This window comes from Podarcis melisellensis, assembly GCF_964234715.1.
Source record: "Podarcis melisellensis genome assembly, chromosome: 10".
Classification (NCBI taxonomy): domain Eukaryota; kingdom Metazoa; phylum Chordata; class Lepidosauria; order Squamata; family Lacertidae; genus Podarcis; species Podarcis melisellensis.
In genome coordinates this window covers 41,368,573-41,395,536 of record NC_138542.1, presented here as the reverse complement: position 1 = coordinate 41,395,536, position 26,964 = coordinate 41,368,573, and the positions used below count along the sequence as shown (strand labels likewise).

Genomic DNA, 26,964 nt, shown 5'->3' with positions numbered 1-26,964 from the left:
TTCTATGTTATTTTGACTTATGCTATATCACTGTCACTGATAATTTAATTATTATACAAGCAATTTCGAATCAAGACCTATCGACCTACATCACACAGGTGCCTAACTACATGACAGACAGGCGTGCATACATATAAGGCACTTAACCAAAAGCAAGCAATGCAACTGTAGGGTAATTTTGTTCCTTCTTTACTGCCTTTAACCTCCTAGGTGCATTTGCACGAGAATAAAACCTCTCAATCTAGGCCCATACAGTGTATTAATCTGCCAACGACTATTTCCATTACTGCCAGAGTCTTATGGCATTCTAGGTATGGGAAATAACTGCTTCTGGGTTCCCTGTTATTTTCATGAATAAATTGATTTTTATATGCACTTTACCTTAGTATGTGTTCATTTTGCTACTCATTGCTTGGCTGCATTTCCAAATTCAGAAGAGGGCAAATTTTGGGGAATCACTATGAGTTAAGGAGATCCACCTTTAAACTGAACTCAGTCACATTTATCCTCCCTCCCAAGAAGCCATGAGATACTTAAAAATTGAAGTCCCCTCACTCATTTATAATTACAATTTGAAATCAGCATTCATGGTCATATTACTGAAATTAATTGTTGCTCTTGCTCATGTTTTTGCCATTTCCCAAAAATACAAAAGATATTGGCTAATATAGAAAGAACAGAGGAAAATTGTTAAGTGTTGTCATCATCACCCTATCATTCTTCCTTCCTATAATGTAAACTGTAGATTGTTTGGTTTTTTCTCTGCAGGAGGTCAAAGTAATAAAAAGCTCAGAGGTGGACCAATTTGTTATAACTAATGGATTACAAAAAATACCCCAGGAAATGAGAGCAACCCTGAACTGTAATATTACAACCCAAGAAATTGAATGCGCCATTCAGAACCTCCAACTGGGCAAATCTCCGGGACCTGATGGGCTTACTTCCAAATATTATAAGGTACTGAAGGACTCATTGACACAACCATTGCTGGAAGTTTGCAACCAGATTATGGAGGGGAGGAAGGCACCGGAAACGTGGAAAGAAGCCTTCATCACGTTGATCCCAAAACTAGAATCTGAAAAAACTCAACTTAAAAACTACCGTCCTATCTCACTCCTAAATGTGGATTATAAAATTTTTGCAGACATTTTGGCAAGTAGGTTTAAGAAAGTCTTAAATGAAGTTATTCATAAGGACCAAGCAGGCTTTCTCCCTGGTAGGCATTTATTTGACAACACAAGAAACATCATTGACATTTTGGAGTTTTTACAGATTAATTTAAACACAAGAGTGGTGTTGATTTTTATTGATGCGGAGAAGGCCTTTGACAACATTTCTTGGCTGTTTATGAAGAAAAATTTGGAAAGGATGGGAGTAGGGCGGGGGTTTGAAAATGGAATAGAAGCAATTTATTCAGAACAAAAGGCCAAATTGATAGTAAACAACGTGGTGACAGAGGAGTTTAAAATTGAAAAAGGGACACGACAGGGGTGCCCTCTATCTCCTCTGCTGTTTATTTCAGTCCTGGAGGTGCTACTGAACATGATTAGAAACGACCGGTTGACACAGGGAATTGTGGTCGGAGAGAAACAATATAAACTGAAAGCTTTTGCAGACGACTTGGTATTAACATTACAGGAGCCAGCCTCTAGTACTAAAAGAGCGTTAGAATTAATTTCTGATTTTGGTCGGGTGGCGGGATTCAAGCTGAATAAACAAAAAACTAAAGTTTTAGCAAAAAACTTGACAACTACTGAAATAGAGGAGTTCAGAAAAGAAACAGAACTAAATGTGGTTAAAAAAGTAAAGTACCTAGGGGTGCACTTGACCTCCAAAAATTTGAATTTATTTAAGGACAACTATGAGAAATGTTGGTCAGAGATAAAAAGAGATCTGGAAACATGGTCAAGATTAAAACTTTCCTTGTTGGGCAGAATAGCTGCTATAAAGATGAATGTATTGCCGAAAATGCTATTTTTGTTTCAGTCCCTCCAGATCGTGGATAAGGTGGAATGTTTTGGAAAATGGCAGAGGGATTTATCTAAATTTGTCTGGCAGGGCAAAAAGCCCCGAATAAAGTTTAAAATACTAACAGATGCGAAAGAAAGAGGGGGGTTTGCCCTGCCGGACTTGAGGTTATATTACGAAGCTGCAGCCCTCTGCTGGTTGAAGGATTGGATCCTATTGGAGAACACCGATGTCCTTGACCTGGAGGGATTTGATAATGCTTTTGGGTGGCATGCATATTTGTGGTATGACAAGGTTAAAGTTCATAAATTGTTCAAAAACCATATTGTCAGAAGGGCAATTTTCATGGTCTGGTCAAAATATAAAGACTTATTGGAGAGTAAAACTCCGAGGTGGCTCTCACCGATGGAGGCCAAAGCACGTAAAAGACTCAATATGGAGGCCCACTGGCCTAAATATTGGGAAATAATTGAAAAAATTGGAGATAAATGGAGGTTACAGAGTATGGAAAAGTTAAAAAACAAGGTGCGAGATTGGTTGCATTATGCTCAAATCCAGGAAGTTTTTAAAGCAGACAAAAAAGTGGGTTTTCAGGAGGAAAAATCGAAACTAGAAACAGAGTTGCTTGAGCCAAAATCCAAGCTAATTTCGAGAATGTATAACTTGCTGCTTAAATGGAACACACAGGATGAGATTGTCAAATCCTCTATGATAAAGTGGGCACAGGACTTGGGGCATAACATTATGTTTGAAGACTGGGAAAGGTTATGGAACACCGGAATGAAATTCACGGCATGTACTGCCTTGAAGGAAAACATTATGAAAATGATATACCGGTGGTACATGACCCCAGTCAAGCTTGCAAAGATATATCACCTGTCTGATAATAAATGCTGGAAATGTAAGGAAGAGGAAGGGACATTTTTACACCTCTGGTGGACCTGCCCGAAAGTGAAGGCCTTCTGGGAAATGATACATAATGAACTAAAAAAGGTGCTGAGATTCACCTTACCTAAGAAACCGGAGGCCTTCCTTCTGGGCATGGTAGACCAGAGGATGGTCAAGAAAGATAGAATTTTCTTTATGTACGCTACTACAGCAGCGAGGATTCTGTTGGCAAAGCACTGGAAGACACAAAATCTACCCACATTGGAAGAATGGCAGACGCAGCTGATGGACTATATGGAGTTGGCTGAAATGACTGGCAGAATTCGAGACTCGGGAGAAGAAGAAACGGAGGAAGTTTGGAAAAATTTTAAGGACTATTTGAAAAAGCATTATAAGTTGTATGAATGTTAAAAAATGCTCCTTTCTAGGAAGGTATAGCTTCAGTATCGGCAAATTCCTGAATTGATAAATAAGACACTATAAGACAGAAGTGAGGTAACGAAATATTTTTATTGTGTGGAAATTAAAAATTAATGCAATTGTATCGAAATGTTTACATCAGATAACACGATAAAATGGAAGATATATTGTTATGTACAAAACAAGTCAACAAATTGCTGAGGTTTTGGTTACACAGGGAATGCAGTGCTCGGGAGATGGGGGAAGTCCATTGGATTCATGGAAGTATGTATTTGAAAGTGGAAATTTGTTTATTAAAAACCTAATAAAATATTTATAAAAAAAAAAAACAAAGTAATAATTATTAAAGAAATATAAGTAAGATTACAGAAATAAGCCCCAAACCTGTGCAGCAGCTCGTATTGCAATCCAGGCCTGCACCCTGTACATTTCCAGGGCTGTAATTTCCTCCGAACTAACACGATGTCTGCTGACAGCCTAAATTTAACACACGTTCAAATTTAGGGGGGGGGGTTGGGGGAGGGAAATCAATATATTATGGGAAAGCATTTTTAAACAACACAATATACTGTAAAAACTTCTGGAACGTCATGAAGAAAAAATAATTCTTATTTCTTTATGGTGCTGTCCTATGCATGTTGACTCCAAAGTAAACCCCAATGAGTGCAATGAGAATTACTCCCTGGCAAGTGGATATAAGATCTTACACTGAAATCTCTCTATCTTGAATGAAATAGCTATTCTGATGGCTTGTTTTGGAGGTATAAACTTGGTACAGCAGCTACATGCAAAAGAGGACAGAACTCCTGCATCATTAATAATTGTGAAGAAGAGGGAATTTCTGTTTGCATGAAAAGCTACACCTCCTGGCATTTCCTCTAATACCCTTGCCCCCTTAAAATTTGTGCATTAAAAAAAAGACAAGCAGGTAGAGTAAATGACATGTCAGGTCTAAACATGTGCACCTGAAGAATAGAAGTATTACAGTACTTTATAATCCAGTTATTTCTTTTGTGGTGACAGTGAGAAAAAAGGGGAGATAGGAGTGATATATGCTCAAAGAAGACGCTATCAGTTTCTTTGTTCAGAAAAACATGACAACAAGAAGGCTAAAATGAATGAAGATAAAAAACAAAGGTGGTTGTTCCCATATGATAAAACTACAACACTTCTAAATTCTCTGCATAGCTACAGAGAATCAAAGCTGAAACATTTGACTTAGTTGCTTAATTTATGGAAAATTACTGGGGGTCCAAAATGGGAGAGGTCCTTCAGTGTTCAGGAATTTAAACAGTCTTTCATTGTTTTTGAGACTGTTTTTTACCACAATTAAGAAACAGTTGTTATAATAAAGGACTAGTATAACTACAAAAGTACTTCATTGGGGTTTGGACGTAGTGATTCAATAGATCTGATTGCTAAACTCCACAAGACAAGCAAGAGATTGCAGGGGTCAACATAGCTGTCATAGTTCATTGGGAATAAATGTTTGACAAATTCATGCAAAAGAAAAAGCTTGATCTATCCCCACTTATCTGGGAACAAGCCTCATTAAATTCAGTAGGACTTACTTTGATATGGTTAGAGCGCTGTCAGTGGCCATGTTCAGGCATTTTTTTGTGAACTAAAGCTGCTGTATGCACATGCCTTTAGTCGAAGACAAATGGTACATACCCTTGGTTTAAATGTTCTTCCCTTCAGTGAACCAGAAGTTGGAGATTCCTCCTTGTTTGTAATTAAATAAAAATAAAGCAATGCTACCTCCATGTATGATTTTCTTATCAATCTGCAAAGCAAACAAACAAGCCCACGAAGCTTGTAACATAACTTTACACAAATCGTTATAGAAACAAAGTGGCTAGTTTGTGCTCTGACAACAAGCAAATGGAAGCCGGGGCATGACATTTTGCATGTCACCACAATGCAGGGGAAACACTCCCACAATGCACCTCAATGTAGCCACACTACACTAAATGCAATCTTAAACTGGATTTTTTTTTTCCTTTACCACATTATCAGTGGATTAGGAAAATCCAAATTAAATGGAGGGCAAGTGAGGACTGCCTCTTGGATGAGAACAGTGGCACATGGATGACACAAGCAAACAAACATGCACACCTGTGGTGCATGAAATCCACTTTAAGCCTCTGTGTGTAAACACCCTTACATCCAAGAAACCTTACATTCCATTTAGTTCATGAATAAACCTTCCTTAGGATTTGCACATAGCATGCCGAGCACTTCAAGATGTAGATTAGAACACAATTTACAAGTTGCGCTGTAGAAAAAGGGCATCCGTCCTAGGCATCCTTACTTGGGGTAAGTACTGAATCCACTTCAAGGGTTTTTTCCTACAATCAAGTGGTATATAAATTTTGTAAAATAAATAAGAGGCCTGGCTTCTAAGTAAGGGGGGGCAGGGTATCTGTTAGCCTTTATTTTACTAGAAAAGGACAATGAAAACACCAATTCAAAACACACAGGTAAAAGTATTTGAACAGCTGCTTACCCAAAATTTTGGTAACTACCAAGACTTAACTTTATGGCATCCAGCAAACTCTCAACAGCTACTGTTGATTTATTAACACCCATACAATCAATTTGTCGTTCTATCTTCCCTAAATAGAAAAAAGAGACACACAAATTAATCTGACAAGCTAATGCAGAAAATGCTCAGTAGCAATGTTTTGCAACCAGGCGGCATATGAAGATATCCGGGGGGGGGGGGGGCACACCTATTTTTTCTTTCTTTAAAAAAAGAACAATATAATGCCCTCTAAGGCCCCTATGTACAATGTACGCGACACAGGCATGGGAATACTGTACTGTGGGGATATGAGCTGCATATTATCGTACCTTTCCGAAAAAGAAGTTCTGCTTCCAGATCAAACTCTCGTCTCACTGAAGCAGCACATAGATCCAGTGCTGTTTCTGTATGCCGGAGGGCTTTTACCCATTGGAACTCAGATTGTGGTTTAGACATGCAAGATAATTCTAGAGTCAATGTATGCGCTAGAAATCAAGAAACAGAAATCAATAAATACTTGCAAGAAAGTGTTACCCAAGGAAGAACAAAAATCAAATATTGTGAAAAATAAAATACATTCCCTTTTCTTTTTTAAAAAATTAAGAGCCAAAAAATTATGTCCGAGTAGCTGACAACAAAAATTAAACATGCTGTGAATGTCACTATATATCTCAATATTTTGAGATATCTCACATTAGCACTAAATTGACTGCAGATATATTTATAGTTCTATATGTGAGCATATGCAAGGCAGCTGAAAAAGGCAAGTTATAGTAAATGCAATATTTAGATGACAACAAACCAAAAAACCTTACTACAATTTCTCATTTGAAGAGCAGTAATCCTAGACATCCTAGACCAGGATTCCTCAACCTTAGCCTTCCAGATGTTTTGAGACTACAATTCCCATGATCCCTGACCACTGATCTTGCTAGCTAGGGATCATGGGAGTTGTAGGCCAAAAACACTGGAGGGCCAAAGTTGAGGAAGCCTGTCCTAGACTAAACTGTGACAGCCAACATAAACATTACTCATTTCAGTATAGCCAACAATACTATAGTTTAAACTGTTGCTTTACAATTTCTATTTTTAGTATCTTTCCATTACAGATTCCAGCAAAAAATATTTATGTATTTAAAGTTGCCAATAACATAACTGAAATATATTGCAGTACCTGGATATCAGACGTGCTTTATAAATAATAACATGTTTTGTAGGACACTTAAATTTCCTTACCAATTCTCAGTTTGACTTTTGCCAGTAATCTGATATGTGGCAGGTATATGTTTTTCAAAGGCTCCAGTAGAGTTGTCAGTGTAGGATCTGCTGTAGGTTTTTCAAGTAATTGCCCCAAAACATATAACTGTTGAAAAGTGTGATTTAGTAATGAAAATTTGCTAATCCCATTACTCTTATACAAACAGATCCCTGCAATTGTCACTGTTATTAGGTCTTTTGCATTCAGAGATTTCAGAGTTACTAAGGATTGTGGTGCTGGAGCAAATGCTCCATTCATGTCAGGAATGGGTGTCGGGAGCAGGTCAGCAGTAACTCACACAGCATCAGAGAAGTTAATTCTTTATTCAAAGAAAAAGACAGCTCAGGAGGCCAGGCCTAGTGAGCACAGCAACTCTCCCCAGTAGATCTTGCCCCAAAGAGGCAGTTGTGAGGATTGAAGGTCTCCACCTTCCCACAGTTCCCCAAGTCTCCTCCTCCACCACGTTCTTCCCAAGCAATCTGTGACTTCATCATCTTGCCTTTCTTTGCTCCACCCTCTTCATACTTCTTCTGGTTCTAGGAAACCAGGTGGGAGGGGAGCTGGTTGCACCAGGAGAGGGAGACCCCCTTGCTTCTTCAGCAGCCTGCCTCATCTCTGCCTCCTAGCCCCCCTCCTTTCCAGCCCCCACTTCTGCCTCTGATTCTAGACTGCTCTCTGCCACAGACTCTTCCTGCTCTCTAAACCCTGTTACTTCTTCAGCTTCCGACACCTCCTCCTCCCATTCTCCTCCCTCTTTCCCCTCTGACCACTCATTGCCATCCCACCACCAGTCCCCTGACTCTGAGTCTTCTTCCCTTGGGGATTCCACAGCTGGCACCCCCCACTACTCTTCTGCATCCAGCCAGTCCATGACAGTTCATTGTAAGCTAGTAAAGGAATACGGATTTAAGTCAGGGTGGAGAATCCTATGCAACAAACTGGACAATGATGTGAAATGAAGATTGTTGGGATCTCACAGGGCTTGCAAAGAGTCCTGGCTGGTGCTTTGAAGTGTTGCTGATCAGCAAGCTTGATGTCACCACCCATCAGTTGACAGTGACTTCATGCCTGCTTTCCCACTGGAAGCTCAGTGACACAGCCAATCCAACAGGCTTGAACTCACTGGCTATCAGCTGATGAGCAATGACTGCAAGCCTGCATTCTGAAGGGAACAGCTGGGATCCAAAAATGTTGGATTCATACCAATAGTAGCCTTCTCTCATCTAAACTGAGCCTTTTAAATCCCAGGGAGCCGAGTCAAAATTGACTCCATTCTTTGCCCCATGGCATTTGACATTGCTTCCTACATGAACACATTTTAAGAGCCAAGCTACACCTGGCACTAAATGCATCTTGTATCTAATGTGCATGCATGGTGTAGAAATTTAACTCATTTCTCACCTACTGCATCCTAATGAATCTAGTATTTTCATTAGGAAAGAGGAAATCCTTCATTGGGATTTTCCTCAGAACTATAGCAAGGGAAGAAAGAAATTCCCTCTCACACTGAGAGTTAAATTCCCTCTGATGCCACTGAATAACCAACACCCACCTCACATTTAATATCACAAATAGTGTGGCACTAAAGACAGCTGGAGTTGTTGTTTTCACCCCTAGAACTTCAGCATGGTCTTTTCATATTGCATGGACTTGTGTATACCTTTACACCATAAGACGACAGTAAACTCTATGACAAATTTAAATTAGCATTAAATCATCAGAATGCACTCACCTGTTGGACAACAATTGTGTGTGCCATAATTAATACATCCATTTGATCAGTTTTAGACGTCTGGTTATCTGAATCCTCCCCTGCTTGTGTTTTCATTATGTCAGTCAGCAGAAGCATACTCTGCACTAGTGTTAAAGAAGCTGGTGGAGAAATCAGAGTCTTTTCTTCAAGTAACCTGATTACATTCTATAAAAACATAACAGAATACATTCATGTGCAGTTACGGTCTAGCGGAGTGTTTCTCAAATGTTTTTCAAAAGGCGGAGGAATCACAAACCAAGGAGATGCAGCAAAATTAAATAAAAATCTAGGATGTCAAGGAAAGACAAGCTGGGAAGTCTTCATATGATGGGACATGACTAGAGATGTTTTATGGTTGTAATAGGTACCTACTATTCTATTAGATGTTGTAAAAGGTAAAGGGACCCCTGACCATTAGGTCCAGTTGTGGCAGACTCTGGGGTTGCAGCGCTCATCTCGCTTTATTGGCCAAGGGAGCCGGCATGCAGCTTCCAGGTCATGCGGCCAGCATGACTAAGCCGCTTCTGGAGAACCAGAGCAGTGCACGGAAACGCCGTTTACCTTCCCGCTGGAGCGGTACCTATTTATCTACTTGCACTTTGGCATGCTTTCAAACTGCTAGGTTGACAGGAGCAGGGACCGAGCAACGGGAGCTCACCCCGTCGCGGGGATTCGAACCGCCAACCTTCTGATCGTCAAGTCCTAGGCTCTGTGGTTTAACCCACAGTGCCACCCGTGTCCCTATTAGATGTTGTATTAGATGTTTAAAAGAGGTGATAAGAAAAACTAGAATGACACAGCAAAGGAAACAAATGCATGGAATGGAAAAATGCAAAAAATAAAACAAAAAATTCAATGGATCTAACTTAGTCATGTTTATTACTTTCAATGGGTCTATTCTGAATAACAATTAGTTGGACACCACACTTTATATTAAGACACTTAGCTAAAATAAATCCATGAATTGTGTCAGAATTAATGTTTTTTACACCAATTTTACTGGGAAAGAGTTCACAAATCAGTTTTGAGTCCAAACCTGTAAACAACACTTAATGTCAGCCACTGGTTTTCCTTCTTGCAGGCCAAGCATAACAGCTTGCATTGTAATTTCGGCAAGTGTCTCAACATCATTGAATTCCTCCGCTTCCATTTGTACCTCACCAATCAGACTTGAGCACTCCTTCAATTCATTTTCTCAAATAAGCAGAAATGCACCTCCATCAGTACACACATTATTTTCCCAAACAGCAGCACATACAATTTTCAATTATCATAATATTGACAAATAATAATGGAACATTTAATATGTTAATAATATAACATTTCAAGCATGCATATTAGCATCTTTTTTTTTTTACTCAAAGATATTGACAAACATGATCAAGATCCTGTGAGCATTGCATTGCCTTCACTATAGTGATTTAGCGCAGATGTAGTGCTGCCTGATTGTACTAAAATGTACTAAAAGGAAGGCCACATCTGCTTTTAGTAATGCAGCTTTATATACAGTGCATGCAAGATGCAGCTGGAGTTGAGTGCTACCTAAGTAGGAAAAACCTTTTTGATCGATGTAATAATCACAGTAAAAGTGTTAGGGCTAGTAGGACAAAACATATTGGTGAATTATGTTAAGGAATGCAGTTAATTCTCCATGAGTCAGCAGACGATTCATTCCGCAGAATGCAGCTGCAGGCATCCTGTGACTCTCTTATCTGTGTTACTGGGCAGATTTGGCAAATAACTGTGTATAAAAAGGGCTCAGGTTACAGCATGCTAAATGGGTTGCAGTAGGAGATTGCAGAAATTGTTGAAGGCTATCTGGTGGAACTGTAGATTCGAGTGAAGAATTTGTGAAGAGATTCTCTTTTCTGTGGTTAGCTGAACCACTTGACTGAGCTTCCACAGAGCATACACCCAACACCCCAACAACTTAACAGTAGTTTTAAGGTCAAATACTACCTTTCATAGTTTCAATGCCTCGTGCCTGTGCTGTCATTGCAGTCACTAATGCCAAACGACATCTCAGCCATATATGTATATTCATATGTTTTCGTGCTGTTACATTGTGAAGCAGATTGGAATCTTCAACATAAATTATATCACCATTTATCTAAAAGACATGGGGGAAATAAACTAACTGGGTGCATTGCTCAATTCTTCTATTGTAAAATAATATATCATTAATGTGCAGAAAAATGTAAAGTAATCTAGTACATATATTGAGTTATTTATGAAAACAATTGTTCTGCTTCTAGTTAAATGGGTTGCAATACACAATAGACATGTATTAATCTAAAAGGGTCACATATGCTTTCCAGAGTTGGCTATAACTTTAAGGCACTTTTATTTTTTTAGCTCTGTGTGCCTTATCATCATAAACTTGTCAAGATATTTTGACACATACCTCTATTTTTCTCTCTGGTTTTTTAATTGAATCAAGTGATTTCTTGAAAATTGTTGCATCTTGAAGAAGTTTTATTGCAGAAAAGGCCAAAGCAGCACTGTGATAAGCAAACATATCATTAAACATTTAAGAAGTATTTCCTATTTTAAAGCAGTAGTTCTGGTACCCACATCAGCTGCCATCAATTTTGTTTGTATTCATGGGGAAACATAGTATAAACCACAGGAGTTTTTAACAGAAATAGCTAACATTTTGCTGCTTTGTTGTTTGCCACCCTGGGTTCTTTAGGGGGAGGGCTGAGAGAAATTTAATAAAATAAATTTTAAAAGTTGAATTTGATAGCATTTTGGTCACTGTTCACAATCAGTACATCAACAATCGGTTCATCATCACCAGATCCTGAGTGCTACTATAGATTAAGTGCAGGATCATTGCCCCTCAGGTCAGTTCCATGACCAACTGTTCTAGGGCATAGTCATATAGTGTACTTTTTTGTCATGACTGGAACGTATTCTGGAGGTGGCTCCTGGCTCCTGGACCATGACAGTACCAACACCTAGGTCTGTAATGCTTTAACTCAATGTGACTGTGTGGCAGCATCTTGTTACCTCCTAAATCCACCCCTTCTCCACCCAGCCATGAGCGAGGCACATGGATACCAAACTGCCCACTTATCAGCACAGATTATAACCAGCACAGTATGTGTGCGGGCCAATGGTCTCAACTTTTCTTGAAAGCAAGCATTTCCAGACCACTGTCCAATTTTGGATAAAGTCAGCTTTTCTTTAAAAAAAAATGTTAACATAATGACACTGTTTTTCCACTAGAATTTTTTTAAAAAAGAAGTGGAAATAACAAATGTGCTGCTGATTATTTTTTTTACCTGAATGCTGTTTGAAGTCTTTGCTGAGCAATAGCTGCAAGCTGAAGCTTAGCTTCAATGACAGTCTCCAATTCTGAAGCTGAACACTCATAAAGCAATGTGCCATATTTATTTTGTATGATTTCGAGAACTGAATTAATCCTTTCTTCAGCTTCTGCCAATAAAATTCCCTAAAATAATAAATCACCATTACTGAACAGTTTACAAAGAACTAATAAGAAGTTCGTGAAAAATCTTACTGCCTACTCTACATTGGAATCCACAATCTTGGAATGCTTCTGATACAATATTTAGGATATATATTTGAATCCTAGACAACCATTAAAATGCTTGAATATTATTAACCGTTGTACTGACTAGTTATACATTTGATTCTTTAAACACAATTGTCCTATACTTTGCACACATTTGTAGGCCACAGTAGCCAATGCTGACAGACAGGGAGTAAATAATTATTTCTTACTTTGTATTTTATCTTTAGTAGGTTATAATTGAATACATATCACAAAAATGCATGAGATCTATCATCAGATATTAAGTTCTAGTCACCAGCTCCCAGTCCATTGCCTGGGAGCCAGTTTTGGTTGTGGTTTTATATGGGATTTTGTCTTGAAGAAGTGGAACGAAATAAAAATATATTTCAGCCTTGATCTACATTAATTCAGAGTATACTGAAGATCTGCCAGCTGAGAGCCTATAGCAGAGGTGAGGAACTGAATTCGACCAGAGAATGAGTGGTGTTGCTAAATATGTTCCTGATTCTTTCTCTGCAGCCCAAACTCATTGTTAGTTTGTTTTTTTAATTTGGCACCTTTTCCTGTCACACTACAGAGTGACAGAAAAAGGAACCTAATTCTCAAAGTGCCAACATTCGGCTGCAAAAAATCAGGAGTGCACTTAAGAGTGTGTTCCCAATTCTTTCTTTGAAGGCATGGCTTGAATTTCTTGCACAGAGCCAACATCTCTCTGTCTAAAGCTCTAACATATACCCTTACCTCAGAACTAGCCCAAATTTAGGGGTGCCAGGACGTGACTGGCAGGCAACTGACTAACCGGGCAGCTCCAAAGCTGCAGGAGAAGCCAGACCCAACACCCAGCACCCCTCCCAAGGGAAGCACCACCCAATACCAGTCCACATAACATGCACAGAAATCCTCTGCCATGCCCACCAACTGAGAAACTGGAGCACTGGCCAAAGTATGTGTAAATGTGGATATATATGTTCACATTTAAAACAACACTGTTACCTTTAGCACAGCCATATTTAAGATCTCTTTGTTTTTTTCAAGTTCCAAAATCATAAAACTTCTGTCTCGCTTTTCGGGTCCAGGGACAAAACCTTTGCAAGGAATAAAATACACTGTCAAATTTGAAGCAATTAAACAAAACAAAGTAGCACAGAAAGCAGCCGGGTGCTCGCCTGTGAGTTGTTCTTTTTGCGTTATCTCCTGTGCAACTCTAGAATGTATGGGCTATTATTAGTGCCATGTAATTTGCTTGTTGACTGTTGGTGACTTTCAAAAAAATAGGGGGAAGAGGACTGAAATCTGATGGATTATTTTAGGCCTTTCAAATCTAAAATGAGCTCCCCACCCATATCCCAGATTTATTTGTGAAGCAGAAATACTATCAAATGGATATCACTCTGTTGAGTGTCTGATACTTGTTCTGAAGCATTAAAATATGCTTTGTCCAATTCCCTGGAAAGTGGGAGACTACTCCCTTGGTATTTGCAAAGAACTTGTTAATATAACCTCTGGAGATTTATGACCCTGAGGTAAATGGATCCAAGCCTATATTTTTTGTGAATTTAGTCATTGTTCTTCCTAGCAGAGGCAGGAGATGTCATCTAAAAGGTTATTCATTTTTAGGGTGATCAGAGTCACACAGTTCACTCTTTTTCATGGAAGAATCAGAAATCACAACACTTGATAAGCTGGCCCAGGTTATTTTAAGCGGCGCTGAACACTTCTGATGGATTCTGATGCAGAAGACAGAAGCACTGGCGGGAAACTGCTTTTCCTCTTTGTTCTGGGTTGTGTTGGGTGGGAAGGCAGTACACCACTCTTTGAGGTGTTTTTTCTTAATTCCTATAGGTATGAGCTTAAAGCCCGTACATTCTGCCAGCATTACAGGAGATAACATGTAGAAGAATTCAAATAAAGTTGAAACTTTAATTATAAACACTTTAAAATGGGAAAAAGTATGACCAGCCAAAGATAAGCACATTTAGGTCCTTTTATAGACTTTAGCAGTACATGCACTTTTTAAACAAAATATTTTCTAGTAAGAAGAAATATTATACTAAGCAAGGTAATAAAATCATTACACAAACATTATAAGCTTTTAAACCTTAAATGAGTGAAAATAAAATTCAGAGAGAGAGAGCGTGGGCTTTATTGTTTGCCAGTACCTTTCTGGAAAGCATCAGTGTTTCTGCCTGCCTTTCTTAAGATTTCACTGTCCATACTATACACTGTTCTTGTCACTTTTTCAGGAACACAGTTTAATGTTGCAGAGAGGCAAATAATAAGGTGCATTTTGACTAACATTAAGTTATCCATGATTCTTGGTTCACATTCTTCAGCCCAGGCTGAATGTACAGGCCTGTTAAATACATCTTCTAATGCCTTTGAAATAAAAAGGAAATATCATAAAAATATACAGACATGCTTCATTTTTCTAAAACTTAATTTCATGGCAACCTTACTCAGAAGCAAAATTTAAACCTAACAAAGTCATACAAAAAATCAAATAAAAACTGCAACTACTACTGAACCAAACTACATTATGGTGACTCCCAGGTGTTGAAGTGCGAGCAGTCCTACTATAATGTACTTACTATACAGATATCAACATTGTTAAATATGTAACTCTCCTACAGGGACATAACTATGCACTAGTGACAAACTGAACGTCCACAATATTAAAGTGGCATTTAGCCAGTTACTTGACAAATTCTAAACTTGGTATCTCCCTCTTGAATTATACTGAGGATTCTTAAGCTGCAACAATCTTATAATCAACCCCCTAACTGTAATTTGGTGTGGTATGACTTCCAATTCAGAAGTTGTCAATGGAAACTTGCAACATGTGATGCAACTTGCAACACGTGGTGCAACACTGCGATGTACAAGGGGGGGAAGATGCAAACCCAGAAGCCTCTGTGATGCATGGAACCCACTGAGTCAAATGCAGAACCTCATAGTGACAGCAGCATGAAAAGTTGCACTCATGACCTACACAAAATGACAGTACTCTCTAGTGTTTTGTGTAGCAATACAGAAGTCTCTGAAGTATCCTCTTAACCAACCAAGGTGGCAGTAAACTGGCAGGTAGCCTGAGTGTAAAGATGCCCAGAAAGAAGGAAGCACCCCTTCGCAAATTTCAAATCCAGCTTGACTGTGCCATTCTGCTACATTGTATATGATTCTAGGATGCCCTCTCATTTAGCACTGGAAAGATTCAAGGTGCACAGGTAAGTGAGAGTGGTGATGCCATTCCAAGGAGGATTCACTCCCAAACAGCTTGGCCAGGATATATCCAACTCCCTGGGCTAAATAAATTGTCCTCAACAGCTTAGGCTGCAATCCTAACCATGTCTACTCAAAGGTTAAGTCCCACTGAATTCAATGGGGCTTACTCCCAGGTAAGTGGATTTAGGATTGCAGATTTAGAGCATAAAAGCTCTGCAGGATCAAGTCTATCTAAGACAGTGTTCTTTGTTCACTATGTCTTTGGGAAACCCACAAACACAGCACCACTCTCCCAATCATGATCTCCAGCAACTGTTATTTAGAAATATGCCAATTGATACTAGAGGCAATATAGCCGTCACGACTAGAAGCTATACTACCTGGCGCTCCATCAATTTATCTAGTCCCCCTTTATTGCTGGCCTTTAGACTTCAGTTAAACTTATTCATTCCCCAGGGACCCAATATTTTTGAGTGTTAAGACTTTAATATTTATAACAGTTGTGCTTTAGATCTATTGTCTTCATGATATTTTGAAGCGTTTTGTAATGGTGCTTCGTCCCGACGGGGACAAAGAGTGGCACAGAAATTGAATAAATAAATACACCATCCAAGTTGGTGGCAATCACTGCATCTTGTGTTAGAACATACTTTCCTTTCCATATTATCTGCTGAAGTAACAAAGTAAAAAACTGAATGTGTACCAATTCAAGTTGAGTCTCAGCCTGGCGTATGAATCAGATACACAACCATCTTCTTACCTGTAGATTTGTATTTGTCAGGAGTGGTTGTGATGAATCAAAACTCGCAGAGACCTATATATATAAATATTAAGGCAACAGAGGAATCAAAGGGAACACAAAAAACACCGCAAAGGAAAAGCAGAAAATACTTTCTTTAAGTACAAGCTAGACATCTGACAAAAAGGGGAGAGCAGGGAAGAACAGACTGCTGCGTTAGGCAGGAGGAAAAAACTGAGGGAATCAAGACTACTTCCCAAAAGTCTTTGCTCCTGCCTAGCATCACGTGACGAGAACATTGCCCATCCCATTGGTTCCAGCATCCCATGATGTAAATTGGAGAGCTAACTAACTACTGAAAATCTAGGGGTTCTGTACTAATTCTAGTCAATACATTCTAATGGAGAAGGGAGGGTTTTTTTTGAGATGAGCAATTCCTGTAATTCCAATAAATCTATTGTCTCTTCCTAGGGTTTCCTATTTTCCATTTTGTTTATTCTGCTTAATTAAAAGTTGAAGGACTATAATCCTAGTGAGCAATGACTAAACTGATTTGTCTTACTATTTGTCTGTGTGGCAACCATTCTTTAATAGGAGGTTTACTGGTAACTAGATTACAAGTGCTGATCTTTACAAGAAAGTATTAGGAGTTCAGGATGTCTCCTCCATGCCTTTTAGGACATGTTTGCGATAAGACTAGTATCAGGGTCAAGAAAGATCATAATGGTGATCTATTTCATATTAAGTTATGCCAACCTTTACTCATGACATGATCTACAGTAATAAACCATAGAAAAAGAACAGACTGACACACACCTATTCACAACTATGCTTAGCAATCACATCATTATTTCTTTTGTGTTAGCTCTCCAACTGATTGTCACTATGGCAGATCCCTGGTTAAGGTTAAATAACCCTTTCATCCAGGGTGTGAAACTATTTTTAAAAGCTGGAAGAATCAAAAGCAAGCGAGACCAAGCCCTCCCCTAGAAAGGGAATCCGGGCAAGTCCTTTCTAAAAGACCCTGCAAAGAACTCACAGTGAACCTTAAGTGCAAGGGAGAATGTATTTCCTGACATATTAGGCTATGATATTAAGTTTTTAAAAAATTACCGGGAGTCTTGGAACAAGCTTATAGATTGCAGGTAGCTTCCAGGGGACTTTCTCTCCACGGTTGAGAATGCATAGTTCATTGAAGGCATCAGAGTAAAATCCTAAATCTGTAAGTACTTTGATCTTTTTAAAGAAAAGGTTAGTATTACACTAAATGTCCACAATAGTGACAGCTCTACATACAAAGATTTATACACAACCAAATCAGCTTTTGTGAGAGAAATGCTATAGCTTCCAGTGGGTTTACAGAGCCAGTAGTGCAATTCATTTTGTGAATTGCAGGGTTTGGATCTTAAATTTGTTATTGATGATGCAGTTCTTTTTCAAACTTGCATATCCCCAGCTCTCAGAAGGAGATGATGCTAGCTCCTTAGCTGCATCAAGCTGTCCCTTCCATGTGATCTTGGGATTCCAATGTTACTGGAGACATATGGGAAGAAATCACACCACTTAGGTAGCATAAAAAAGGAAAAGGCCATTTGGGTTTTTTCCTGTTTGAGGATAAAAAGTTGTTTCATTTCACCAAAAAACAGCTCATTTCCTCCAATTAGTTATAAATTATTATTCTCCAGTGAAATAAATTCAGCAGTAGATAATAATTTAGTAACCAATTTATATTAAGCAATCATTGAAAAACTGAACGTGTTGCTTAACTGTTATATTGTTACATTACCTTGAGAATTCTTCCTTCAATACTTTTAGCTGCATTGCGACAAATTTCAGAAACCAAGTATTGATACAATGTGAATAGTGGCAAAATCTGCAAAGACACCAGAGAATTCTATTAATATTTATTCATAGTTCATAAAACTTAATTGTATATAGCCAAAGGCTTTTGTAAGAGCTTTCAATCCATACATTGTAGCTTAGCAGATTCATACTTCTTAATTTATAGATCTGATTGTCACTTTTTTTTTTTACCTTCTCTTGCATACAAAATTATGCACATTCCAAAAACATAAATAGCAATGTTAAGATCCCAAAAATTCAAAAACATCATTAATGAAATGGGGACAGTGGAGCCAGCAGAAAGTACATACTGGGAGGTCCTGAATATGAGGGTCCCCTACCCCCACCCCATGCCAGTCAGTAGCTTTTGTCTATGTGTATTTTTGCATAAGTGTGCTGCCTCTGGAACCGAACCCTCATGTGAGATGCAATCATACTGTACTTCCAAGTAAACATTCATAGGATTAGGTATTCAACTAAACAAGCTTCATAACCTTATACACTGGCTTCATGCTCCTTGAGTAGTATAAAAGTGAAACTACAGACCAAATTTATAACCCATTTCAACATTTAAAAGAATTACAAATGTCTTATATATACTTTATGAGAACTTACTATTAGATTTTGCTTGTTACAATGCAATTCATATATAACGTAAGTCAGGCTTCCAACAACTGTTGCGACATCAGCTCTGTGGTAATCCGTGAATAGATCAATGCCAGGAATTAATATATCTGTTTCATATTGTGCAAAGTCACAATCTGCTTTAGGATGTGGTAGTGAAACTCTAAAGAGGGACTGGAAATTATACAGTTATTAAAATCTTCCAAATCTGTACAAAAGTTTATACCCATTAAAACCACATTAATTAACGTGTAGTGCTTCATATTAAAAAATTAAGATGTTAATATAGAATAAACATTTGTTTTATTGAGTCTAGAACAAGTGGGATCATTACATTGCACAAATGCTTCATGGCACATACAGGAATCTCTCTTGCTTATTAATTAAAGTTTTAATTTACTATTACTATCTAGATCTAAAGTAGAGACATCACCTTGCCAACAAAGGTCCGTATAATAAAAGCTATGGTTTTCCCAATAGTGATGTATGGAAGTGAGAGCTGGACCATAAAGAAGGCTGATTGCCGAAGAAATGATGCTTTTGAATTATGGTGCTGGAGGAGACTCTTGAGAGTCCCATGGACTGCAAGAAGATCAAACCTATCAATTCTTAAGGAAATCAGCCCTGAGTGCTCACTGGAAGGACAGATCATGAAGCTGAGACTCCAATACTTTGGCCACCTCATGAGAAGAGAAGACTCCATGGAAAAGACTCTGATGTTGGGAAAGATTGAGGGCACAAGAAGAAGTGGACGACAGAGGATGAGATGGTTGGATAGTGTCTTCGAATCTACCAGCATGAGTTTGACCAAACTGCAGGAGGCAGTGGAAGACATAAGTGCCTGGCGTGCTCTGGTCCATGGGATCACGAAGAGTCGGACATGACTAAACGACAACAAATCTAGATCTGAAACCAGTCTTAAGTGGCCAGTTGGCTAGAACAAGAGTTCTTGAATGTTCTGCCTCCAGAAATTATTTGACAGGGCTCAGGGTTACTGTGGTCCACTGGTCATAGGTGTGGAGCCACTCGCAAAATGAGTGGAAGAGTTAGACATAATCAATTGGCAGTGGCTGAAATAATTTCCAACTGAAAGATGGAAATTACAAATTGCTAGATTATTCCCTCTGCAGTGATTTCCTTGTAACAGGCAGTTCTATCATTCATCTTTCCTTAAGCTTAGTGCATACATTGGCTCTGGGGTTATCGTGACTCATCCTTCCCATTTTAAGCAGAATTTACCAAACCAGAGACTCTTTCCTTTCTTTCTTTCTTTCTTTCTTTCTTTCTTTCTTTCTTTCTTTCTTTCTTTCTTTCTTTCTTTCTTTCTTTCTTTCCCTCTCTCCAACATTACATGCTACAGCCAACTCCTGCTCCCCAACATGCCTATGCAAGCAACAACACTTTCATGGAACTACTGATGCTGATGTCAGCCCAATCCAAAGGCTACAGCAGGGTAGGGTAGATGAGCCAGGAGACACTGGGCTAGCTACAGTGCTGAAAGCCACCTGAAAGTGGACTGAGGCCTACTTGGTGCTTGTCTACAACTACCACCTTGAATCAAACAGTCTAGCTGGGATTTCCACTTCTGTCATGCCTTTTCATAGCTTATTTGGGGTTATGGCAGCTCAAGACACATCTTCATCATACTGAAACAGAACAATAGCAGACACAATATATGGCCTCTAGCTTCTGCAAAAGGGATAGTTTGTATATTTTGTGGGTGGGAGCAGGCCTCCCAAATTTCCTTTCTTCTTAGAAACAAAGGCAGACAGAAGCAGCAGTCAGTTTCATCTAGCCAAAGCCCTTTTGGAGCATGCTTCAATCCCCACAGATGGAATTCCTAGCTCAGCTGCTGTCCTTCATAGCTCTCAGTAGACTTGACTTTGCTTATTTTAAGTTGCTGATCATCCAAGCAAGTCAGAAATCTGCCTATGAGCTTTCTAGACTTCAGGCCCTTCCTTGCTTCCTAGATTACCAGCAGCTTTCCTTCCTTCACTTCCAGATGTTTCAGAACCCTATTTTTGGTGGATTAACCCACTAAAAAGATTGTTCTGCAAACCAAGCTAGTAAGAGGCTTTCACACACTATTGCAGGCATTATTGCCAGAACCGTTACCTACTTATTGAGAGTGAAAATCTCGAAAACAACTTTTATCAGTTATTAGACAAGATACAAATTAAAACATATTGATTACCTTGAAGAGAATGGCGGATAAAATGCAAGCTTTGGTTCTTAATTTCACATCATACAACAATATGTACCTATGTGGAGAAGCAAAAGGGGGGGGGACACTGTGACTGCTTTAATGTAACCAATATTTTGAACTTATTTCTACCTGAAAACAAAACCCTTCATGTTTACGTATTATATCAGACAATGATATAATGATCAGCAAATACATTTTTCTACTTATATGCTTTGGTTATGTTAAGTAAGATCTCTGAATGCATCACACATATATTTGAGGGGAACATTTGACTCATAATAGGCTTGTGGTTACCCCTCAGGTTCATGTTAAAGGTAGAAGAACTGGGGTAAAGAGGGATCACTGAGAAAGGGTGCTGCCGCATATCTGGGCTTCCTGGCAGTGGAGTCACTGCCACATACTTGAAGGGAGAGGGAAAGGCTTATTTGAGCATATTGCCAAAGCCAATCCAGCACTTCTGCTGATGCTCTCCTGGAGTATGTGCAGAGCATATACCTTCTCCCTCCCTTCCTGCCCTCTAGGTAAATGTTCTGGTATTTTTATCCCATCCTTACTTTCAGGGTGGCACACGGGAGTATACAGTGGTACTTCGGGTTACATATGCTTCAGGTTACAGACTCCGCTAACCCAGAAATAGTACCTCGGGTTAAGAACTTTGCTTCAGGAAGAGAACAGAAATCGCATGGTGGCAGTAGGAGGCCCCATTAGCTAAAGTGGTAGCTCAGGTTAAGGACAGTTTCAGGTTAAGAACGGACCTCCGGAACAAATTAAGTACTTAACCCGAGGTACTACTGTAATTTGTGTGGCTATGTGTTTCAACTTGTTATTTTATATTAAATATCCTATATTTTTCTGGAAATACATATTAAATTCAAATGATAATAAAAAACCGAGATGATATTACAGGCAACTCCTGCTATAGGCACATGCAAATGATACACGATCATGCACACAAGCATGGTGTCGAACCTGGAAGCAGCTCCCAAATGTCATAAAGACATCATGAAAAGGGGAGGGGTGGGACGGAGCTGGGCAAAGTGGGCTTATGCAGGCTCCACCGACGCGTGTGGGGGTCTGGAACAGAACCCCTGCACAAAATGAAGATTGCCTGTACAAGGTAACTTGGATAAAGATGCAGTATGAATATAAACTTAGACAGCATGTTTGAATGATTTATTTATCAGTATTTCTGATAGGCGCTTTTTAAAAAAGAACTTCATTAACAATAAGAAGTATTCTATCCTTTATTATATACGCATGAATTATTCTAGGATCAGTGGCTGAGAAGGTTGCATTGATACTCACTGAGCTATTTTGGCTGCTAAGATTGCTCCTTGTAAGCAACCCCAAATTCCACCCCGAGAAACAAATTTCTCACAGTAACCTTGAGAGCTATTTGCCAAGTTGCCAGTGGCATTCTCTGACAAGCCGTCTAACTCGTGCCAGTGATTAAGTGCATCAACTATTTTCAGGACTCCATCAAGGCCTTGACACCAGCATTTGAAAGCAGCTCTGAAAAACATTTAAAAATATCCAATGTTTCACTGACATTTATTAAAATGCAAGATAATGAAAATATTTTCTTTGGCATCACACCCTCAAGCGCAGATGTAACAGGTTAATGAAATGCAGTGCGAACTGCAAAAACTGGAAAATCAAACACAAGAGGCATATTTTTTTCCAGTTACTCTTCCTATACCTTGGTCTGCAACTTAACAAAAAAAAAAGAAATCTATGGAGGGACACACACACACACACACACACACACACACACACACACACACTCCACCTAGTGGTGCGGCAATAAAACTGCTGGTATGTTTGCAAAGCTAAGCAGGGTCTGGTATGGTTTGAAATTGGATGGGTACCACATGTTGAGATTGTGCAATGCAGGAGACTGAACTAGATGGCCCTCAAGGTCCCTGCCAACTCCATGATGTCTGTGTTTTTTAAGTGGCATGGCCAGGAAACACAGGAACATAAATGTCCCACATCAATCAGAGATGTCATTGCCTCCCAGAAATAGTAAAATTGGCAGGTGAATACATGATTTCCCTCTCTTTTTCATAAACAGTGGGACAATCTACCCAGGGATGCTGAAAAGCAGCTGCTTCCCAGGTAGGAACTAAGGAAACCTAGGCAAATTCCAAAGCAAATGCAATTCATCATGCCCATTATGAAGGTTGGAGGGGACTATCGCTGGAAGAGATCTGATTGCCCTGCAGTGTTGCTTACACTGCATACTTCAGGTCAGGCTCAGAATGGGATAAAGGAATTGTCCATTGATAAATCCCAACACTTGGGCTCTGGAAGTAGTATAGAACAATCTTGCAGTGTAGGCCATTGTCAAACCCTGTTGCAAGGAAGGGGACTGTGCTGAGCAAGGATGCTTTATAGGAGGCCTGCAATGTTGTATACAGTAAAAGAACAATTAACAACTGGACAAAGTTGGAAGCAGGAACATTTGGAACATCTAGACTTGAAAAAGTATAAAGAAGTAAAATTGGAGTTTTCACTCCCAAGTATATAAAAGTCTGGATGGAAAAAATGGGCCTTTTTGAGACAGACTCCTTCCAAGATTGGATATATAAAATTAAAAATGACTGGTAAAGGACTATGGTTTAAAAAAAAGGTGGGAGCTCCAGGAAGACATCAGATTCGAGAAATATTGGGGACGCAACCGGGGAAAGGGGGAGGGAAATTTGGAATCCAAAGGTTGTAAAACTATATTTTATCTTATTATATCTTAATCTATTATGTATTTTAAAGGGGAGAACGCGTGGAAGGGATTAAGTCGATTTTAGGAGGTGGGCAAATATTTTTAAAATTGGGATAATGACAATAAGTCTAAAATTTGGGATAAGAAATTGCTGAACTTATTTGTAAGAATTGGAATGCAAGAGGGGGAGGGGAGGGGAAGTCTTGGAAAGATGATATGGAAAATAAGATTCTAAATTGGGATGCTTTGTTTTTTATATTGTTATAATTGGAAATGCCTAATAAATATTATTTAAAAAAAAATGTTGTATACAGTAAATATTGTAAGATAGATGCCCTCCACACCTCTCAGGTTGCAGCAAATATTAATCTACTTAAACTGCACACACAGAGAGATTTTCCCAGGCCAAATCCAGCACTCAACTGCATACAGAAGCCTCGCACCCCACAGACATGCATGCAAACCACTTGCACTTTTAAAAGTACAGTTGCAGTTGCCTGATGTGTAGTTTTCCATTTCCTAGTGAAAGGTCAGCAGCGTGGGTTGAGGTCTCCACCTTGTGATCCAAAGGCAGGCAGCAACTTTTGGGGAGTCAGGACTTCCAACAAGCATTCAGGTCATGGACTCGCCAAGCTTGACAGCCGGGAGTATAAGGGCAGAAAGAAAACATACCACCTCCCAATGTCAATGGGACTTGTGCTAATAACAAGAATCCTGCAGCCAACCCAACTAGGGCAGGGTCTGCCGACCTTTCATTAGGAAATGGAAAAGTACACTTCAAGCAGGTACAACTGTATTTCCTCCCCAATTTCCAGTGAAAGGTCGGTAGAGTGGGATTCTAACCTTTCTAGGGTGGGAGTGCAAGGGCAAGAGGTTGTGGCAGGAGGACCTGCTGCAGGACCACCTGCCAAATGCCGAATCCAAAGCATCCTGGCGGTAGTGCCTGGTGTAGGTACTGGGTGCTGCCCAAGTAACTGCGTGGCAGAGGGTGGGAAATAAAAATAACAGCTACGGAGTGAAGGGAACCAGAGGGGAATGTGCCCATGGGGGAAGGAGGACTATTACTAATTCCCTATGACAGACGAGGAAAGGTTTAGAAGAAATTCAGAGAGAAGTAACTGAAAGATGAGCAAGAGCGAAAATGACTGCTACACTTCAACCAAAGGCAGGAGCAGAACTGGATGCATGCTGGCAATCCTGCCTCCCCAAAGGTTGCTTGAACCCCACAAGAAATTGGCCCAGTTATGAAGGCTCTATAAATTACAGTGCTATTCTTCCACCAGCAAAGGATGGTTAACGGAACACAATCTCTTCTGCCTTCTGGACACTCTGCTGACCTTCCCCTGGAAATGGGGAAATGTTAAAACTAAAACCAAATGCACATTAAGACCTAAATTAAAGTAGGGACACTTTCCTTCAAAGCTAACTTTTGTGTTTTGTTTTGTTTTTCAGTTCATACAATCACATTTTACTTAGTTATTGTAAAAAAACAACAACCCTGCTTATCACAATTTCATTTAAAAATATTAAAGCTGTTTATAGCAATTAAAATCACATCAAAATAAAAACCGATCACTAGCTGACTTATTATGTACAATGTTTTTCTTATTTTCCTCTGAAATACCCACTTGATTCAAGCAGCCACATGTGCAGTTGCAGGTTGGGATTGAAGTACCTGCTCCAAGTGCTTCCTATCAGAAGGTGGAAAGAACGGCTGTAAAGCCCTTCACCGCTCTTAACAAGGGATTCCCACAAAATTTATGATGCAAACGCAAGCAAAGCATATGTCAGTAACACTGGCACACACTTGAACATAAAACCTTGTCTCAATCAAAACAATAGTATTTGCAGGTCCCTTAGACTTCAGTTAACAGCCTTTAGCTATGCTTTAGCTAATTATGCATTAAAACTGAAAATTTAAGGACAGTTTCATTTTATATCTGTTGCACTATAGATACCTTTTGTTTCCTGTATAAAAGTGAATATTTCCGAGTTCACTGAAAGCCTGCACCATGAGGTCTTGCTGATCATTTTTTTGAAGAGCCTCTGTTTTTCATTGGTTGAAGGAGAATTTTTAAAAAATATAAATATTAATACACACTTAATATATTTATGTAAATCAACTTATATGAATTCAGAAATAAATCATTATCCTGAATAATATTATTCATTTATTTCACTTATGAATCCCCATAAAAATCCCGAAGCCACTTAACAATAAATCAGGGGATGGGGAGCTAACTCAGGATCTCAGCCAAAGATCTTTTCTACAGTAGAAAAAAGCATATGGGTACAGAAGAAACTTTCATGGGATAGGCTATATGCCACCAAAATTTGTGGACACATACAGTGGTGCCCCGCAAGACGAATGCCTCGCAAGACGAAAAACCCGCTAGACGAAAGGGTTTTCCGTTTTGGAGGCGCTTCGTAAAACGAATTCCCCTATGGGGTTGCTTCGCAAGACGGAAAAAAATCTTGCGTCCCCCCGCGGGTTTCTTTCGCTTTTTTTGCCCTTTTCCTAAGCCGCCAAGCCGCTTATCAGCTGTTCCGCTGATAAGCCGCTTAAGAGCTGATCGCTGGAAGCCGCTTGACAGCTGTAGCGCTAATCCGCTAAGCTGTCAATGGGCTTGCTTCGCTAGACGAAAAAACCGCTAGACGAAGAGAATCGCGGAACGGATTCTTTTCGTCTTGCGAGGCACCACTGTACTTGTAAGTATATATCTGTACATATATATTTGTAAGGGAAGCAAAACAAATTATAATCTTACCAAGAGTTTGCTCATATGAAGATATGACTACTGACAGTTTTGACCGGGGAATGGAGTTGCCTTGAACCAAACTAATGCTAGTAAAATTTTCATTAGAAAAATCAGGTGGTTCTGGCTGATATGTGAACTCAGCCCCCATCATAAATTCCACTTTTCCATGTGAAGATGCCTTCCATCTTGTGTCTACTCTTCCACACTCTAGATTAGAAAAGTGATTAATATACTGAATATACTCTATCCAAAAGATTTTGATTCTGGTGGCAATTAATTGTAGAAAAAGATTAATTTCAAAGGTAATGCTCTGTAATTCCAGGGAAAAAATGCTTATTTACACTTCCTAGCCAACACAATCTATTGGCTGCAAATACAGAATCTGTATAAATTCTACAAACACAGAATTAAAATTAATTTGCCAAAGATATTCACATTTAAGGCTGGTGCAGATGTAAGAGAACAATGGTCCTCAACTAAGATAACCATGTAGTGGTT

General features: G+C 39.2%; 1 protein-coding gene and 1 long non-coding RNA gene across 3 annotated transcripts in view; one reads left to right on the top strand and one right to left on the bottom strand.

Moving 5' to 3' along the window:
- CFAP54 (cilia and flagella associated protein 54) overlaps window positions 1-26,964 on the bottom strand; it is a 116,439-nt gene that overhangs the window by 10,901 nt on the left and 78,574 nt on the right. For both annotated transcript variants that reach the window (XM_081928506.1, XM_081928507.1), the window contains 20 exons: window positions 26,476-26,673; window positions 25,666-25,753; window positions 22,294-22,500; window positions 20,977-21,043; window positions 18,774-18,956; window positions 18,103-18,189; window positions 17,430-17,552; window positions 16,338-16,391; window positions 14,515-14,731; window positions 13,349-13,440; window positions 12,102-12,271; window positions 11,219-11,315; window positions 10,774-10,924; window positions 9,851-10,008; window positions 8,794-8,979; window positions 7,040-7,166; window positions 6,133-6,288; window positions 5,786-5,894; window positions 4,951-5,062; window positions 3,661-3,753 (listed from right to left, as the gene is read on the bottom strand). In XM_081928506.1, coding sequence (XP_081784632.1) covers window positions 3,661-3,753; window positions 4,951-5,062; window positions 5,786-5,894; window positions 6,133-6,288; window positions 7,040-7,166; window positions 8,794-8,979; window positions 9,851-10,008; window positions 10,774-10,924; window positions 11,219-11,315; window positions 12,102-12,271; window positions 13,349-13,440; window positions 14,515-14,731; window positions 16,338-16,391; window positions 17,430-17,552; window positions 18,103-18,189; window positions 18,774-18,956; window positions 20,977-21,043; window positions 22,294-22,500; window positions 25,666-25,753; window positions 26,476-26,673 — 2,675 coding nt within the window. The remainder of the gene's footprint in view (window positions 1-3,660; window positions 3,754-4,950; window positions 5,063-5,785; window positions 5,895-6,132; window positions 6,289-7,039; window positions 7,167-8,793; window positions 8,980-9,850; window positions 10,009-10,773; window positions 10,925-11,218; window positions 11,316-12,101; window positions 12,272-13,348; window positions 13,441-14,514; window positions 14,732-16,337; window positions 16,392-17,429; window positions 17,553-18,102; window positions 18,190-18,773; window positions 18,957-20,976; window positions 21,044-22,293; window positions 22,501-25,665; window positions 25,754-26,475; window positions 26,674-26,964) is intronic.
- The window catches only part of LOC309379406, a 356,632-nt gene that overhangs the window by 273,194 nt on the left and 56,474 nt on the right, over window positions 1-26,964 (top strand). The gene's annotated exons all lie outside the window — the stretch shown is intronic.